The sequence below is a fragment of the Odocoileus virginianus genome, chromosome 1 (genome assembly GCF_023699985.2).
Source record: "Odocoileus virginianus isolate 20LAN1187 ecotype Illinois chromosome 1, Ovbor_1.2, whole genome shotgun sequence".
Lineage (NCBI taxonomy): Eukaryota > Metazoa > Chordata > Mammalia > Artiodactyla > Cervidae > Odocoileus > Odocoileus virginianus.
In genome coordinates, this window is record NC_069674.1 from 24,273,139 (window position 1) to 24,287,351 (window position 14,213).

The window sequence follows — 14,213 nt, forward strand, 5'->3', positions numbered from 1 at the left end:
TCTCAGCTTTCTTTATAGTCCAACTCTCACATCCATACATGACTACTGGAAAAACCATAGCTTTGACTAGATGGACCTTTGTTGGCAAAGTAATGTCTCTGCTTTTTAATATACTGTCTAGGTTGGTCATAGCTTTTCTTCCAAGGAGCAAGCATCTTTTAATTTCATGGCTGCAGTCACGATCTACAGTGATTTTGGAGCCCAAGAAAATAAAGTCTGTCACTGTTCCCATTGTTTCCCCATCTATTTGCCATGAAATGATGGGACCAGATGCCACGATCTTAGTTTTCTGAATGTTGAGTTTTAAGCCAGCTGTTTTGCTCTCTTTCACTCTAATCAGGAGGCTCTTTGGTTCTTTTTCACTTTCTGCCGTAAGGGTGATGTTATTTGCATATCTGAGGTCATTGATACTTCTCCCTGCAGTCTTGATTCCAGCTTGTGCTTCATCCCACCTGGCATTTCTAATGATGTACTCTGCATATAAGTTAAATAAGCAGGGTAACAATATACAACCTTGATGTACTCCTTTCCCTATTTGGAACCAGTCTGCTGTTCCATGTCCAGGTCTAACATTGCTTCTTGGCCTGCAAACAGATTTCTCAGGAGGCAGATCAGGTGGGCTGGTATTCCCATCTCTTGAAGAATTTTCCACAGTTTGTTGTAATCCACATAGTCAAAGGCTTTGGTGTAGTCAATAAAGCAGAAGTAGATGTTTTTCTGGAACTCTCTTGCTTATAATTAAATAATTAAATATAGATATAAACCATTAGTTTATGTGCCTAAACTGAGCTATGTCGCTTCCCTGGTGGCTCAGAAGGTAAAGAATCTGCCTGTAATACAGGAGACCCAGGTTCAGTCCCTGGATGGGGAAGATCCCCTGGAAAAGAGAATGGCTACCCACTCCAGTATTCTTGCATCAACTCAATGGACATGAATTTGAGCAAACTCCTGGAGATAGTGAAGGACAGGGAAGCCTGGTGTGCTGCGGTCCATGGGGTCACAAAGAGTTAGACATGACTAAGCGGCTGAACAACAGAACTGAACTATGATTGTTGTAATATTGTTAACATTAATACTGTAAGATCAGGCTGAAGACTCAGTCCTAATGGACTGCATTTTGTTAAGTGCTGATTTAGTTCAAGGGAAAAGGAAAGCTGTTTGCTCATCATAAACCATACTTCTCAGGGATCTTGGGACTTGCTTTAAAAATTAAGGCATCCAGTAATGGAGTCAGCTGATTGTAATCTCTAGATTGGGTGATCCGTGTCTGGCTGTCTCCCTTTCAAAAAGTGAAAGGTTAGTGTTTTTTAAAAGACTTTGGAACTGATCAAAGTTTTTTATTATTAACAGTTCTAGGGGGAAAAAAATTATTATGATGGATTTTTCCAAAGATGAGTATCTTTATTTGATACTTGGTTTATGGTTTATGTCTCTCCTGCCAAAATACTTATCTTGAAAGAAGATATTGTACACATCTGCATGATTGAGAGATGTTTCTTTGGGGAGGACTCTCAGTGGTCAGCCATTCTCAGGAGTACTTTACTGCTTTAAAATGGCCATGGCCACAGCATCTTGGCCTTCAAAAGCTGCCATCTTCACCCAAAACTGGGCTGCATACTTTTCTTTTTCTGTTCTTCTGTTTTTAGAGATGTGACTAAGCACCTTTGTAAAATGGATCAAAAGTATATTACTGTAGGAAGACAACAGACACAAGAAGGAAAAAGCAATAATTGAGGGTTCCTTTATTTGTTCGGAGGAAATACATAGGCAAAGCCATCTATTGATAGCTTGAAAAACTTAAAAGTAGTGGGGAAGGGTATAAAGTCTTCTCCTGGAACACATGAAGCACCTAGTTATGAGACATGTCGTCTGCAATATTTCTCAAGTCCTAAAACACTTTTGAACTTACAAAGAGTAAAATCTTCAAGTTTTTGTGTTTTTTTTTGTTTTTTTCCGTTTGATGGGAACATTCAGCTGTTAATCTTCTGGGGCAGCGCCTGGAATGCTCATGTGGCAGGAGAGGCCCCCAGTTTACTATGTGTGTGTATCTGTGAATGGCCGTGGGCTCCTTCCTGGGGTTGGGCTACCTGAAGAAACACCTGAACATTCTCTGCTTAGAGACCATCCTGTTGGCCTTGAACATACGAGAAAGAAAACTGTCGGGGAGAGGGATGGCCAGAGATGTAGGGAGCTTGTGCCATCATGGTTGGGAACAGCATTCCTTTAATCCACTAACAGAAGCAGCAGAGTGCAAAAACCCAGGTTTGAAACCCAGTCCCATGGACACCTAACCCCTCTCTCTGCCTCATTTCCCCTGTATGTAAAATGGAGATGATAATGTGCCTACCTCATTGGCTGTAGTGAAACGGAAGAGTGTGTATGTAAAAGTGTTTACAGGGCCTGGCTTGTAGTAAGGGCTGTGTAAGTGTAAATTCTTGCTGCCAGTACTGTTACTGTTACTATCATTAGTGTCATTGTAACTCTTCTCTGTGCTGGGATCATGTTTAAGCTGTAAAACTCGGAGCTCACTCCCCTTGTTTTTTTCTCCATTTGCTTGTGTGCTAAGTCACTTCCGTTGTGTTCCTCTCTGTGTGACCCTATGGGCTGCAGCCTGCCTGACTCCTGTCAATGGGATTCTCCAGACAAGAATACTGGAGTGGGTGCCCTCCCTCCAGGGGATCTTCCTGACCCAGGGATCAAACTCGTGTTTCTCATGTCTACCTGCATTGGCAGGTGGGTTCTTTACCACAAGCGCCACCTGGGAAGCCTAGTCCAGGGGATCTTCCCAACCCAGGGGTGGAACCCAGGTCTCCTGCATTGCAGGCAGATTCTTTACCATCTGAGCCACCAGGGAAGCCCATGAATACTGGAGTGGGCAGCCTATCCCGTCTCCAGGGGATCTTCCCATTCCAGGAATCGAACCGGGGTCTCCTGCACTGCAGGTGGATTCTTTACCAGCTGAGCTACCAGCGAAGTCCCTTAATTTGCTTACCTTTTAACATTTTCTACCATTGCCTTGATAACCCACCCACTAAAGGATAAAGAGAGGAAAAGAAAATTTTTTTCAGACTTGTCATGTTTTATTAAATGTTTCAAACATATGCAAAAGTAGAAAGTACATACTTATAGGCAAATGGCTATTTTTAAAGGTTAAAAAAAAAAAGTAAAGTGTTATTTGAAATGTGAAAAGTAGAAATTACAAGCCTGTTGCTTTGACATAACTTTAAAAATGTTCTTATCCATTATACTGTATACATCATTGTAACCCTAGAGAACATAATATTCTACAGACTTTATCTATTCAGCAATAGAACATAAGCGTTTTTCTCTGTCCCTTAGCTTTACAAATAGTTTCCAATGATTTCATACCATCAATAATTATTGGTTTGTTAAATATGTTGCTTCCTTTAAAAAAAATAAAACAGCAGTGAAAAATCCTGCTGGACGGTTGGGGCTATCTTGGATCATTTTTGTTTTCTTTTTTGGTTAAGGATATCCACATTTGTTTTCTGGTATGTGAGAATTTTACTGTAATGTGGTCTTTGGAAAGTTAGCCTCATCAGTAATACTGAGTCCCTAACTTGGGGTTGAAGGTAAACCTGCTCTGCGTCAGTGTCTGTTCATGAGAATAGGACTGTGCTGGGGTCCCTGGTGGCTCAGATGGTAGAGAATCCGCCTGCAGTGCAGGAGACCCCAGGTTCAATCCCTGGGTTGGGAAGATGCCCTGGAGAAGGGGATGAATGGCTACCCACTCCAAAATTCTTGCCTGGAGAATTCCATGGACAGAGGAGACTGGCGGGCTACTGTCTATAGGGTCTCAAAGAGTTGGACACAACTGTGTGACTAATACACTTGGCCATCGTGGGACTCTCCATAGATCACTCTCCAGACCTGAGTTGTCCAATATGGGATCTACTAGCCACATGCAGTTATTTAAATTAAGGAGCATTAAATAAAATGAAAAATTCAATCCTCACAGTCAAACCAGCTATATTTCACATGCTTAGTAGCCACGTTTCTAGTGGCTACCATATTAGTAGCAGATACAGAACATTGTCATCATTGCAGAAAGTTCTACTGAATAGTGCAGTTATAGACTTTGTTTTGTTTTTCTATTTCTTGTTTTATTGAAGTATAATTGACATATGACATGATTTCAGACATACGTGTATTTGATGTTTTTATACATGTTGGAGAAATGATCACTGCATTAGCCTAGTTAATGTCTGCCACCTTACATACTAAATGAAAACTTTTTTTTTTACTTGTGATGAGAACTTCTAAGATCTACTCTCTTCAGTTCAGTTCAGTTGCTCAGTCGTGTCTTGACTCTTTGCGACCCCATGAACCGCAGCACGCCAGGCCTCCCTGTCCATCACCAACTCGCAGAGTTTACTCAAACTCATGTCCATCAAGTCGGTGATGCCATCCAGCCGTCTTATCTTCTGTCGTCCCCTTCTCCTCCTGCTCCCAATCCCTCCCAGCATCAGGGTCTTTTCCAATGAGTCAACTGTTTGCATGAGGTAGCCAAAGTATTGGAGTTTCAGCTTCAGTATCAGTCCTTCCAATGAACACCCAGGACTGATCTCCTTTAGGATGGACTGGTTGGATCTCCTTGTAGTCCAAGGGACTCTCAAGAGTCTTCTCCAACACCACAGTTCAAAAGCATCAATTCTTTGGCACTCAGCTTTCTTCACAATCCAACTCTCATATCCATACATGACCACTGGAAAAACCATAGCCTTGACTAGACAGACCTTTGTTGGCAAAGTAATGTCTCTGCTTTTTAATATGCTATCTAGGTTGGTCATAACTTTCCTTCTGAGGAGTGTCTTTTAATTTCATGGCTGCAATCACCATCTGCTCTCTTAGCAACTTTCAAATATGCAATACAGTATTATTAACTATAGTCACCATGCTATACATTACATTCCCAGGACTTAATATTTATTTTATAGCTGAAAATGTGTACCTTTTGACACGCTTTCACCTGTTTTGCCCACCTCACATCCACTATCTCTGGCAGCCACCAGTCTGTTAACTATTTGTTTCTTCTTTTTTTTTTTAAGATTCCACACGTGAGACCATACAGGATTTCTTTGTCTGAATTGTTCCACTTAACATGCCATTCAGGTCCATCCATGATGTCATAGAGTTTTTTGAATGCTCAGTTTTTTAACCTTATAGTGATAAGGGCAATCTGCTTCTTGTAGGATTTTTCTACAGCAAAGGTTGGCTGCCTGATTTTGTATGTAAAGGTTTATTGGCACACACCCATTTGTTTATCAGTTATCTATGGCTTCTTTTGTGCTGCATGGCAGAGCTGAGTGTTAAGTAGCTGTGACCAACCAAGTGTGGCCCACCAAGCCTAAATTAGTATTTGCTCTGGCCCTTTACAAAAGTTTGCTGACCCCTTTTATCTAGACCAGGGTGTTTCACTGTTGACATTTTGCTCCCAGATAATTATCGTGGAGGGCTGTCCTGTGCACCGTATTGTAAGATGTTTTAGCAGCGTCCCCGGCTTCTGTCCACTGGATGCTAATGGCACCCCAGCCTCCCTTACTTCTTCCCCCACCCGGTTGTGACAACCAGAAATTCCTCTCGTTGCTGAGTGGCCACCGGGCGGGCGGGGGCCAAAATCTTCCCGGCTGGGAATCACTAAAGTGATGTGGCTTGACAGAACATTCATTTATAATACTGTGTGAGAACACCCACTCTAAAACACAATCCGTGAAAAGAGCAGAATAAATTGAAAAGTAGTTCCTATGCTACTATTCTTCAGCATTCCCTCCAGAAACAGAAATGTTCTTTATAAAACATGGTGAGTAACTTAGAGTGGGCAGAGAGATGGAAGCACTAAGGTTCCACAGTTCACTGTCTGCTAACTGAGCAACAAATAGGATGGAAGTTAGAGCATCTCTGAAGTTACGTGGCTGTGTTCAGAGGTTTTCAAGGCCTACTTCCTTCATAAAACCCTGGGTAACTGCAGGGTTTTGTTTTTGCTGTGTATGTAGATGTCATCTGTGTACACCCAGCACCTTATGCTGAATCTGGCAGGAAGGGCGTTAATAATGTTTATTTAAATGAGTATTAATAAAAGGAGTAAGTTGATACTTATCTGTCTTAACGATGGTTTGTGATTTTAAATGGTCCATATAGTTTCCTACCCTCATTGCCCAGAATAATTTAAAAGCTGATTATATTTACCTCCATTAGAAGGAGAATTGAATTAAGTGTCAAAGCCATAAAATTGCATTCAGTTCTCAAAAGACCTGGTGCTTGAATACTTTTTAGAATGGGAATTTCCAAAATCATAGAAAATGTCGATGCTAAGAAATTAACTGCTCACTTTGTAAGAATGTAGAGTGCTTATACAGTGTTGGGGTACAAGTTTTAATAAACCTTGTAGTATTTCTGAATTCACAGTTTACAGAGTGGAGTGAATTACCATTGGGACAGTTGCCTTTCATAGAGAATATCAAGTGTACCTTTATCTGTTTCTTCAAATTAAAATTACATTTTAAAATTGGTGTTGAAACGAATATGTAATATAAGTCACATGTAATGGACCACAGTTTTATGGAAAAATATCCATGTAGTTAAATATGTTGGAAGGTAAGAAGCTTTGACTACTGAAGTCAAATGAATTTTAGGTGAACTTGACATCCTTGCCGCACATGACATACTTCTGTTTGTTTTTCAGATCTTACCAATATATTTGAGTCCTTCCTGCCCCAGTTGTTGGCCTATCCCAACCCCATAGATCCTCTCAACGGTGACGCTGCAGCTATGTACCTCCATCGACCAGAAGAATACAAGCAGAAAATTAAAGGTAAGGCAAATAGCTTAGCCTGGAGACAAAAGAACTTAAGTCTGTTAGGTGTTGATCATTAAAAACCCTTCTTAGTTACTCGTAATTTTTCTCAGGCCTAAAAAGAGACAGCTCTGGGCTGGCACAGAGCTCACTAACCTCTGTAGCTTCCAGAGACACCTTTAGAAAGCTGAAGGTTTCAACAAAAAAGAGGAAAAAGCAAAAAAACAAAGGATGAGGAAATGGAGACTTACTAGTTGGGTAGTAGCAGACATAACCCTGCCAGAAATCCCTGTGACCCCCTATCAGAAAGAACTTTTGCCTTCACTTGCTTCCTCTTGTAATTTAGAAAATTTACTTGAGAGTAAAGTATTAATTGAAAGGCATAATCTCACATTTTTAAAATAAATGAAATCATCTTGGCCTTTCAGGACACCAGATAACTTTGAGATTTGGGGAATAATTACTGAATTCATCATTAAATTTTTTTTTATTATATCATTTTACCCATTGAATAAAAATTACCCAACTACCCAAGAACTCTTTTCTTGTTCCCATACTGACTTGCTTGCATTGGTTAAGTTTACATCTAAGGTACTTTCCTCTTCTGCTGCAGGTATTTGTCCCAGTGCTGTGGTGCTACGTAAAACTTGAAAATGTGCTATTGAAGCTGAGATATGTGCAAATGGTAGTAGCGCTAGTTAGCTTATCCTTTAAGATTTAAAATCCTATTTTCCCATTCTTAAGGGTACATGCGAATGGGATATGAATCTCATTAAAATGAAAGTGGGGTTGTGAAAGAGCCGCTAAAGCTACACACAGGGTTACTGGCATTTATCACATTCTTTTACCTCTGTAGATATTTGAGAACTGTCATAGTGGAAGGTCTAGATACATAAAGTTCTACAAGAAAGGAGAGGCATTCAAAGTCCAGGAAAATAGGCTCTTCTTAACAAATGGCGGTCATTGGTATTTACCCAGGTTTTAGCTTGACTTGTTCATCTGCAGAGCTGCTCAGAATAGGAGCTTCTGCAAAGTGGCCCGCCCCTCCGAGTACATTTGCAAGAGATGGCAGTAGAAATAATTTATGAGAGCCCAGAAATGCAGAGGTCTTCACTCTCAAATGTGAAAGTATGAGACAGATGGGGTCATCTGGGGCTATTTGTTGAACAGTAGTTTTCCTTCATTTTCTCATTCTTCCCTAGTCTCTTAGGGTATTTGGTACTTTTTGTTGAAATAAAATACAGATAAATCTACTCTAATTAACTTACCTAGGTCTCAAGTGCTTTGCCAATTAATATCTAATTTATGTAGCCAGAATATTGACATAGCCAAAGAAACATATATTTCAAGAAAACATGTATTTCATTTTCAATCAGATAAAATTCTGTTACAAGACTATATTACTTTGACATAAGAATCACTTAGTGTCTGCAACCCACAGATATCTCTATGCAGAGCATATTTCTATAGTTCTTATAGTCATTATGCCTCTCTATTTAGCACTTTTCCTGTTTTAGTACATATCTGCTACAGGAACCTAACCTCCATTTTTATCTTCGAGCAGCAAGCTCCAGCTTAGGGGGCTCTAGATCCAAAACATTAGTTTCACTTTGTGTTTCTTAGTAACCTGAGAAGATCATGACTACCAGACCTGAGCACACCCCAGCTTCCTACTGTACCTTTATATATATATATATTTAAAGGTATGTGTATATATATAATCTATATATATTTAAAGATATATGAATGTACCTTTATATATATTATATATATATATATATATATATACCCATCTTTTCTGGTTCCTCCTACAGGAAATAGGAGATCCTGTCTTATTTCTCAGACCCAGTCCCCCCACCAACATGATCTTGTTCTCCATTTATCCCCTTCCTCTTAGCATTGTTAGTCTTCCTCCTCCTCCTGGTTCCCCACCAGAGGTCTCCCCATGTCAAAAGACTTCATTTGCTTCTGTGGACTCCTTTAGAAGTCCTGCTGTTTATTTCCCTTAACTTTCAAACTTCTCAGTTCCTTCCCTTAAACTCATGGAGTTAGCTTCTTTTCCCCTCTTCTGCTAAATCTGTGACCCCCTCTCTCCTTAATCATTTGGGTTTTTCTCAAGACCCATTTTCCTCCCTGCAGCTGTGGTATTTTTACCCCTTGCCTTTCTGAGACCTTTTCCCGTCCCAGACTTCGGTTCGGTCTCTCCCTTCACCACCCCACTCCACCTACCCATTAGGAAGCTAATTCACCCCTTACTGCTTCAGTGTCAGTGTAGTTAAGTGTAACCTTTCTTACCATGCTCATGATTCATAGTTAGTTGGTGCTGTTTTATCTTGTAGATAGTGAACTGTCTGTAGGATGGGACTCCACTGGAGCTTTCTAAAGAGTTTCAGATACCCAACTGTATCTGCTTCCTTAGTTGGTCAGGAAGAGTTTTCAACCATGCAGAAAAGCAGAATAACTTAACTATGTACCCACTATCCAACTGTAGCAAAACCTGTACCTTTTGCCTTGTTTGCTTCAGATTTTTTAAAAGAAAGAAAACAAACTTTGTTCTGTCTGAATGTGTCTCAACATCCCAGCCACTTCCTCCTCCCCAGTGCTTGGGGCGGAGCTGTCTATGCCTTTCCCCTGGGGTGGCATCTCCTGTGCTGCTTCAAGGAGCTGCCTGAAGGGTCAGGGCAGATACTGCCTTCCTGGCTCCCCCTACGGGACCACAGTCCTTCCCCCCACATCCCTTTGCTGGCACTTACCCCTCACTGCTTTTTTCTGTGTCTGCTGCTCCTCAGTGACCTTGCTTATCGTTTCTCTGTCTCCTGAAAAGCCTCCTCCCAGTAAGCCCTTAATATAGGATGGTCTCCTCGAGTGTGGAATTACAGCATTCGAGAGCAATGTCAGTATGCAGCAACTTCTTTCTACAAAGAAACAAAGTAGCCAGCCCATCAGAGAGTAAAAATAAAATTTCTAAGACTTCAGTAAACTTTCTCTCACACTAAGAAGAATTAAGGCAGATTCCTACCTAGCCAGGGGCTTTTGAAATCGTGTTTTCAGAGTAAAATTTCATTGTAATGAATCCGCAGGGGTGTAAGTCAGAAGCCTGCAAACTTTTTCTGTTAAGGACCAGATTTGGTCACATATGCTCTCTGTCACATACTCTTCTTTCCTTTCTTTTCTTTTCTTTTTTTTTTTTAAACAATCCTTTGAAAATATAAAAAATACTTTTCACTGACCCTGCACCAAATCGTTCAGACTTGGCCCATTTACCTTCTCTTCTCATCGCCACCACTCCAGAGGAGGAACAACCAGCAGAAGGACATGAGGATCTGTTTTTCTGGGTGGGAGTCTGTCCTGTCCTTTCATATTATGCGTAGGCTATTTACTTGAAAACCATCTGCAGCTGGAGCTTTTAGGAAAAGTTTAATTGTTTATTCAGCAGTTCTTAACATTTTTTGAACCAGCAGATTCAGCCTAGGCTACAACAGCGTAAATCTTCAGGTAAATAAATGAGTAGGTGGTGAAGTCACACTCAGGCTCTCTGTGTCCCCAGATAGCAGCTCATTCCTGAGCAGATCGAGAGACTGTTTTCACCTACTGCTTCAAAACCTGACAGGCAGGATCTGTTTAGACTAAAACCTACTTCTAAAATAATAGATTTGGGCTGACTGTAATTACATAACTGCAACCCTAAAAAATGACTGGGGATTTCCTTATACATGACTATGAAATCATAATTAGCCCTGTTCTGTCTGGGGAGGGCGGGGGGAGCAGTGAATAGTTTTATGAACACAGGAAGTAAAAAGAAAGTGTGGGGTTTGCATTTCCCTGGTTCATCAAGTGTGGAGGAGTGCAGCTATATCAGTAGACAGCACGGAGTGCGGGAGAGCGCCCTAGCTGGAGGACTGGGGCCTGGACGTCTGCCAGCTGTCCTGAGCCTTGCTGCCGATGCCAGGGGTGGTCAGCTCTCTCATACATGCCCACGGGAGAGGTGATGGCCCACAGGAGATTTGAGGGTGGTGTTGCAGCGTCTCTGTTCCCCTGCAAATCAAGTGTTCAGCTCTGCCTCTCTTACCAAGGGGGCAAAATGCATAACATCCAAAGACATCTCCCTGTGCAGTTTCCCCCTTTGCTTATACCCTAGTGACTATAATAACTGTCATCTTTGTCAGTCTGTCCCCCCACCCCTGCAGCACAGGGAGAGTGTGAAGCTCCCTTGGACTTGGCAGCTTTGGGGGTCACTGAAGCACATGCCCGCCTGCTTACTGTGTTTTCTCTTCCCCACCCCCCATGCAGAGTACATCCAGAAATATGCAACGGAGGAGGCACTGAAAGAGCAGGAAGAGGGCACCGGAGACAGCTCATCGGAGAGTTCTATGTCTGACTTTTCGGAAGACGAGGCCCAGGATATGGAGTTGTAGTAGAAAAAGCACCTGCTTTTCAGAAAGACTATTATTTCCTAACCATGAGAAGCAGACTATAATATTCATATTTAAACAAAGCAATTTTTTTTATTACTAAACAAGGTTTTTATGAATAATAGCATTGATATATATATATTATATATCACCCTTTAGATCTTGATTTCTTGGTCATTTCTCAACCTGAGGTGCATAGCATATTCCCACATTCCATTTTGGTAGCAATATGCGGTCCGAATGCATGCATTGATAAGTCCATTTGGCCAAGTCAGCCTGTGTGCTACTGAACTGTAAAAAGGAATAGCCGCTCTGATAGATAGGCCTGAGTCAAAATAACAGGAAAAAGTCGCTTCTTTTATTGATGGTTCCAAAGAAACAAACCAAAACCAACCAGCTCTCGGACATGAAGATAGAATAGTGCTTTTTCAAAACAGAAAGGAAGAAATCGGGGAGGAAAGGCCTGCAGTGGGAGCATTTAGAGCTGCTCCTTCCTGTGCGTCCCAGGTGGCCCCGCTTCTGTGGAATAACAGTGTAAAACAGGGAACTCACTGGAGTATTGAAACGTAAAACGATTTTTTTCGACTTGGATTTTAAGTACATTTTTATATGTAGATTTCTGCCCTTCTTGCTACCAGGCCCTGCAGCCACAAGTGTTTTGTTTTTTTTGCTTTGGAGAACCTTTTGGAAATGGTTTTGCTGAATCTGATTCTTTTTTCTTGGGGGTAGAACTTCTATTCCAGACCATTTTTTGAGAGGACAGGACAGGAGGAGAGAAGTGACTGGGAGGAAGCTTCCTCTCACACGGCAGAGTCCGCCCTCATCGCGCTGTTGGCCACTGTGAGACCGCTGCCCTGGACTGAGAGCTTTAACTTTGAGGATGCTCGTGGGGGTTTTTGTTTCGAGGTTTTGGGTTGTTGGTGGTTGGTTGGTTTTTTTTTTTTTTTAATTTTGGTGTGTGTGCGTGTGTGTGTATCGTGCTTAGGTTGCACATTTAACCTTCACCTTCCAAGAGATGGCCTCCCCCTTGGACAGCCGCTCAGCGGACCGTTAGACTCGGGAAGAAGACCCTGCTGGCGACTGTGCCTCCTGGGTCCTCACTCACGTTTTGACTGTGTGTTTCCTTCTGCTGGCGCTCTTGACAGCAGCCTGAGTCATCATCTGCCTGTGGAAATGGGGAACGGGTATTGTAGACCCAACACACATTCTAAATTTATAATGAGTAATAATTGGAACAAATAAGGGTTCTTGTACCCAAAGTGACTCTCCTGGGAAAAACAGTTTCATTTTTTAAAATTTTTTTTCAGAGTGAGACTGAATAGGAGGAAAGGATTCAGAAATACAATGTAGAACAGGTTTTGAAGGAAGAGAATTTTCTCTCCTGTATATGTTAAAAGGAAATTAGACAGTTTCAATGCCTGCTAATCAACTGTTTACTCAGCTAACCATGTGTCCAGGTTGCTGGCAGAGTTTTCAGATCTGAGTGTTGCCTGCTGAATTTGGAGAACTTCAGACAGTAGCTCTGTGGAGTTTTGTTTTTGTTTTTTGCCACAACCAATAGGACAATAGCAGAATTAGCCGATCCTAAAATCTTCTAAAGATGATTTTTGAATGTCCTACTGGGAGAATTTAATCTTTCTTTTTGATGTGTGTTTTTAGTTTAGAAGTGCTATATTCCACACAATATGAGTCATTAAAGTTGGAAGATACCCTATCTTTTTTATTCAGAAAGCACAATCACTCTTTTCTTTGAAAATCTATATAAAGTACAACCTGTTTTTAGCATGATTATTTTCCTAAATAAAAAGCAAATAATTTACTTATGTTAATTACGGGCATGAAGCAAAAGGTTTTCTTAAAAGTGCAGTTAGGTAGGGCTGTGGTTAGTTCATGTACTGAGTTATCGCTCTAGCATTTGTGGCTTGTTGGAAGGGTAGTATTAACTATTTAACATGTAATGGTGTACTTTAACTCTTATCTAGCACGTTGTCTTCTCATTACTTTGGGGGAGGGAGGGTCTGCTGGCACTGTCTAACTTGCTTACCTGCTGAATTAGCAGTTTGCTTGTGCTATAACCGTAATCTGTAGGTGCGACTTAGGGTAGGCTTAAAGTGCTGGGTGGTGATTTGAGTTCAAACAATAAAAATTGTATTTTTTCAATATTGTATAAACAATAGTGTTCTAATTACCTTTTGGGGAAAAAAAATAATGTCCAGATAAAAATTGCTTTTAATCTTGTCAGGAAACAAACAAAACCAGTAGAAGCAAGTTTAGGGAAGGTACGTGAGCAGTGCCACAGCTCTACTCCCCAACCTAAATCCATGTTGATCCAACAAAAAGACACCAGCCAGCTCTCCTGCACTCGAGAGCACCAGCGCTAGGAGTCTGGTGGTGCAGAATTTCCCAGTTGGAGATTTATCGGGGGCGGTTGCAGGGGTTCAGAAGCTGATGTGAGTGTGGCTGCAGTGTGTGTGTGTGTGTGTGTGTGTGCACGTGTGCGCGCGCGCACACCCACCCAAGTGACGGTGCCTTTAGGCCTCTCTCTGAGCACTAGAAGCTCCTGGAATAGCTGCCCGCGTCGTGCTGAGCCCCCGCCTCTGTTCAGGCCTGTGCTTTCTGGGCACTCACCTTGGTCCCGTGTATGTGTTGGGCTCTGTGTGGAGTTTTCCTCTCCACGGGGAAGCTGACTTTTGATAAGTTGAAGAGACTCCCTTTTTACACTAACTTTTGTCCCTTCCCTGTGCCTGAGAGGGGTAGGAGAAGAAGCTGCAAGAGGGCCTGGCTGTGATTCTGAGGCCTGTAGGCCCCCAATAACAGACGGTCGAGTGAGTCTGCAGCAAGGGGAGGTGTGACACCAAAAGCTTTCGTCCACGTTGTCCCATCACAACACTCCTGAGAAGCATCCAGAGCCCCTCAGAAAGGCTGCACATTGTTAAAGGTGGTAATGGTAGATCAGAGCTGCTTCTGGCAGTTTCCCTTTTCTTCTT

At 41.8% G+C, this 14,213-nt stretch overlaps 1 protein-coding gene across 2 annotated transcripts in view; it reads left to right on the top strand.

Annotated features, from left to right (window-relative positions):
* The window catches only part of UBE2H (ubiquitin conjugating enzyme E2 H), a 96,992-nt gene extending 84,507 nt beyond the window's left edge, over nucleotides 1-12,485 (top strand). For both annotated transcript variants that reach the window (XM_070465880.1, XM_020874659.2), the window contains 2 exons: nucleotides 6,704-6,832; nucleotides 11,105-12,485. In XM_070465880.1, coding sequence (XP_070321981.1) covers nucleotides 6,704-6,832; nucleotides 11,105-11,229 — 254 coding nt within the window. In that variant the 3' untranslated portion in view covers nucleotides 11,230-12,485. The remainder of the gene's footprint in view (nucleotides 1-6,703; nucleotides 6,833-11,104) is intronic.
* Nucleotides 12,486-14,213: the final 1,728 nt, after the last annotated feature.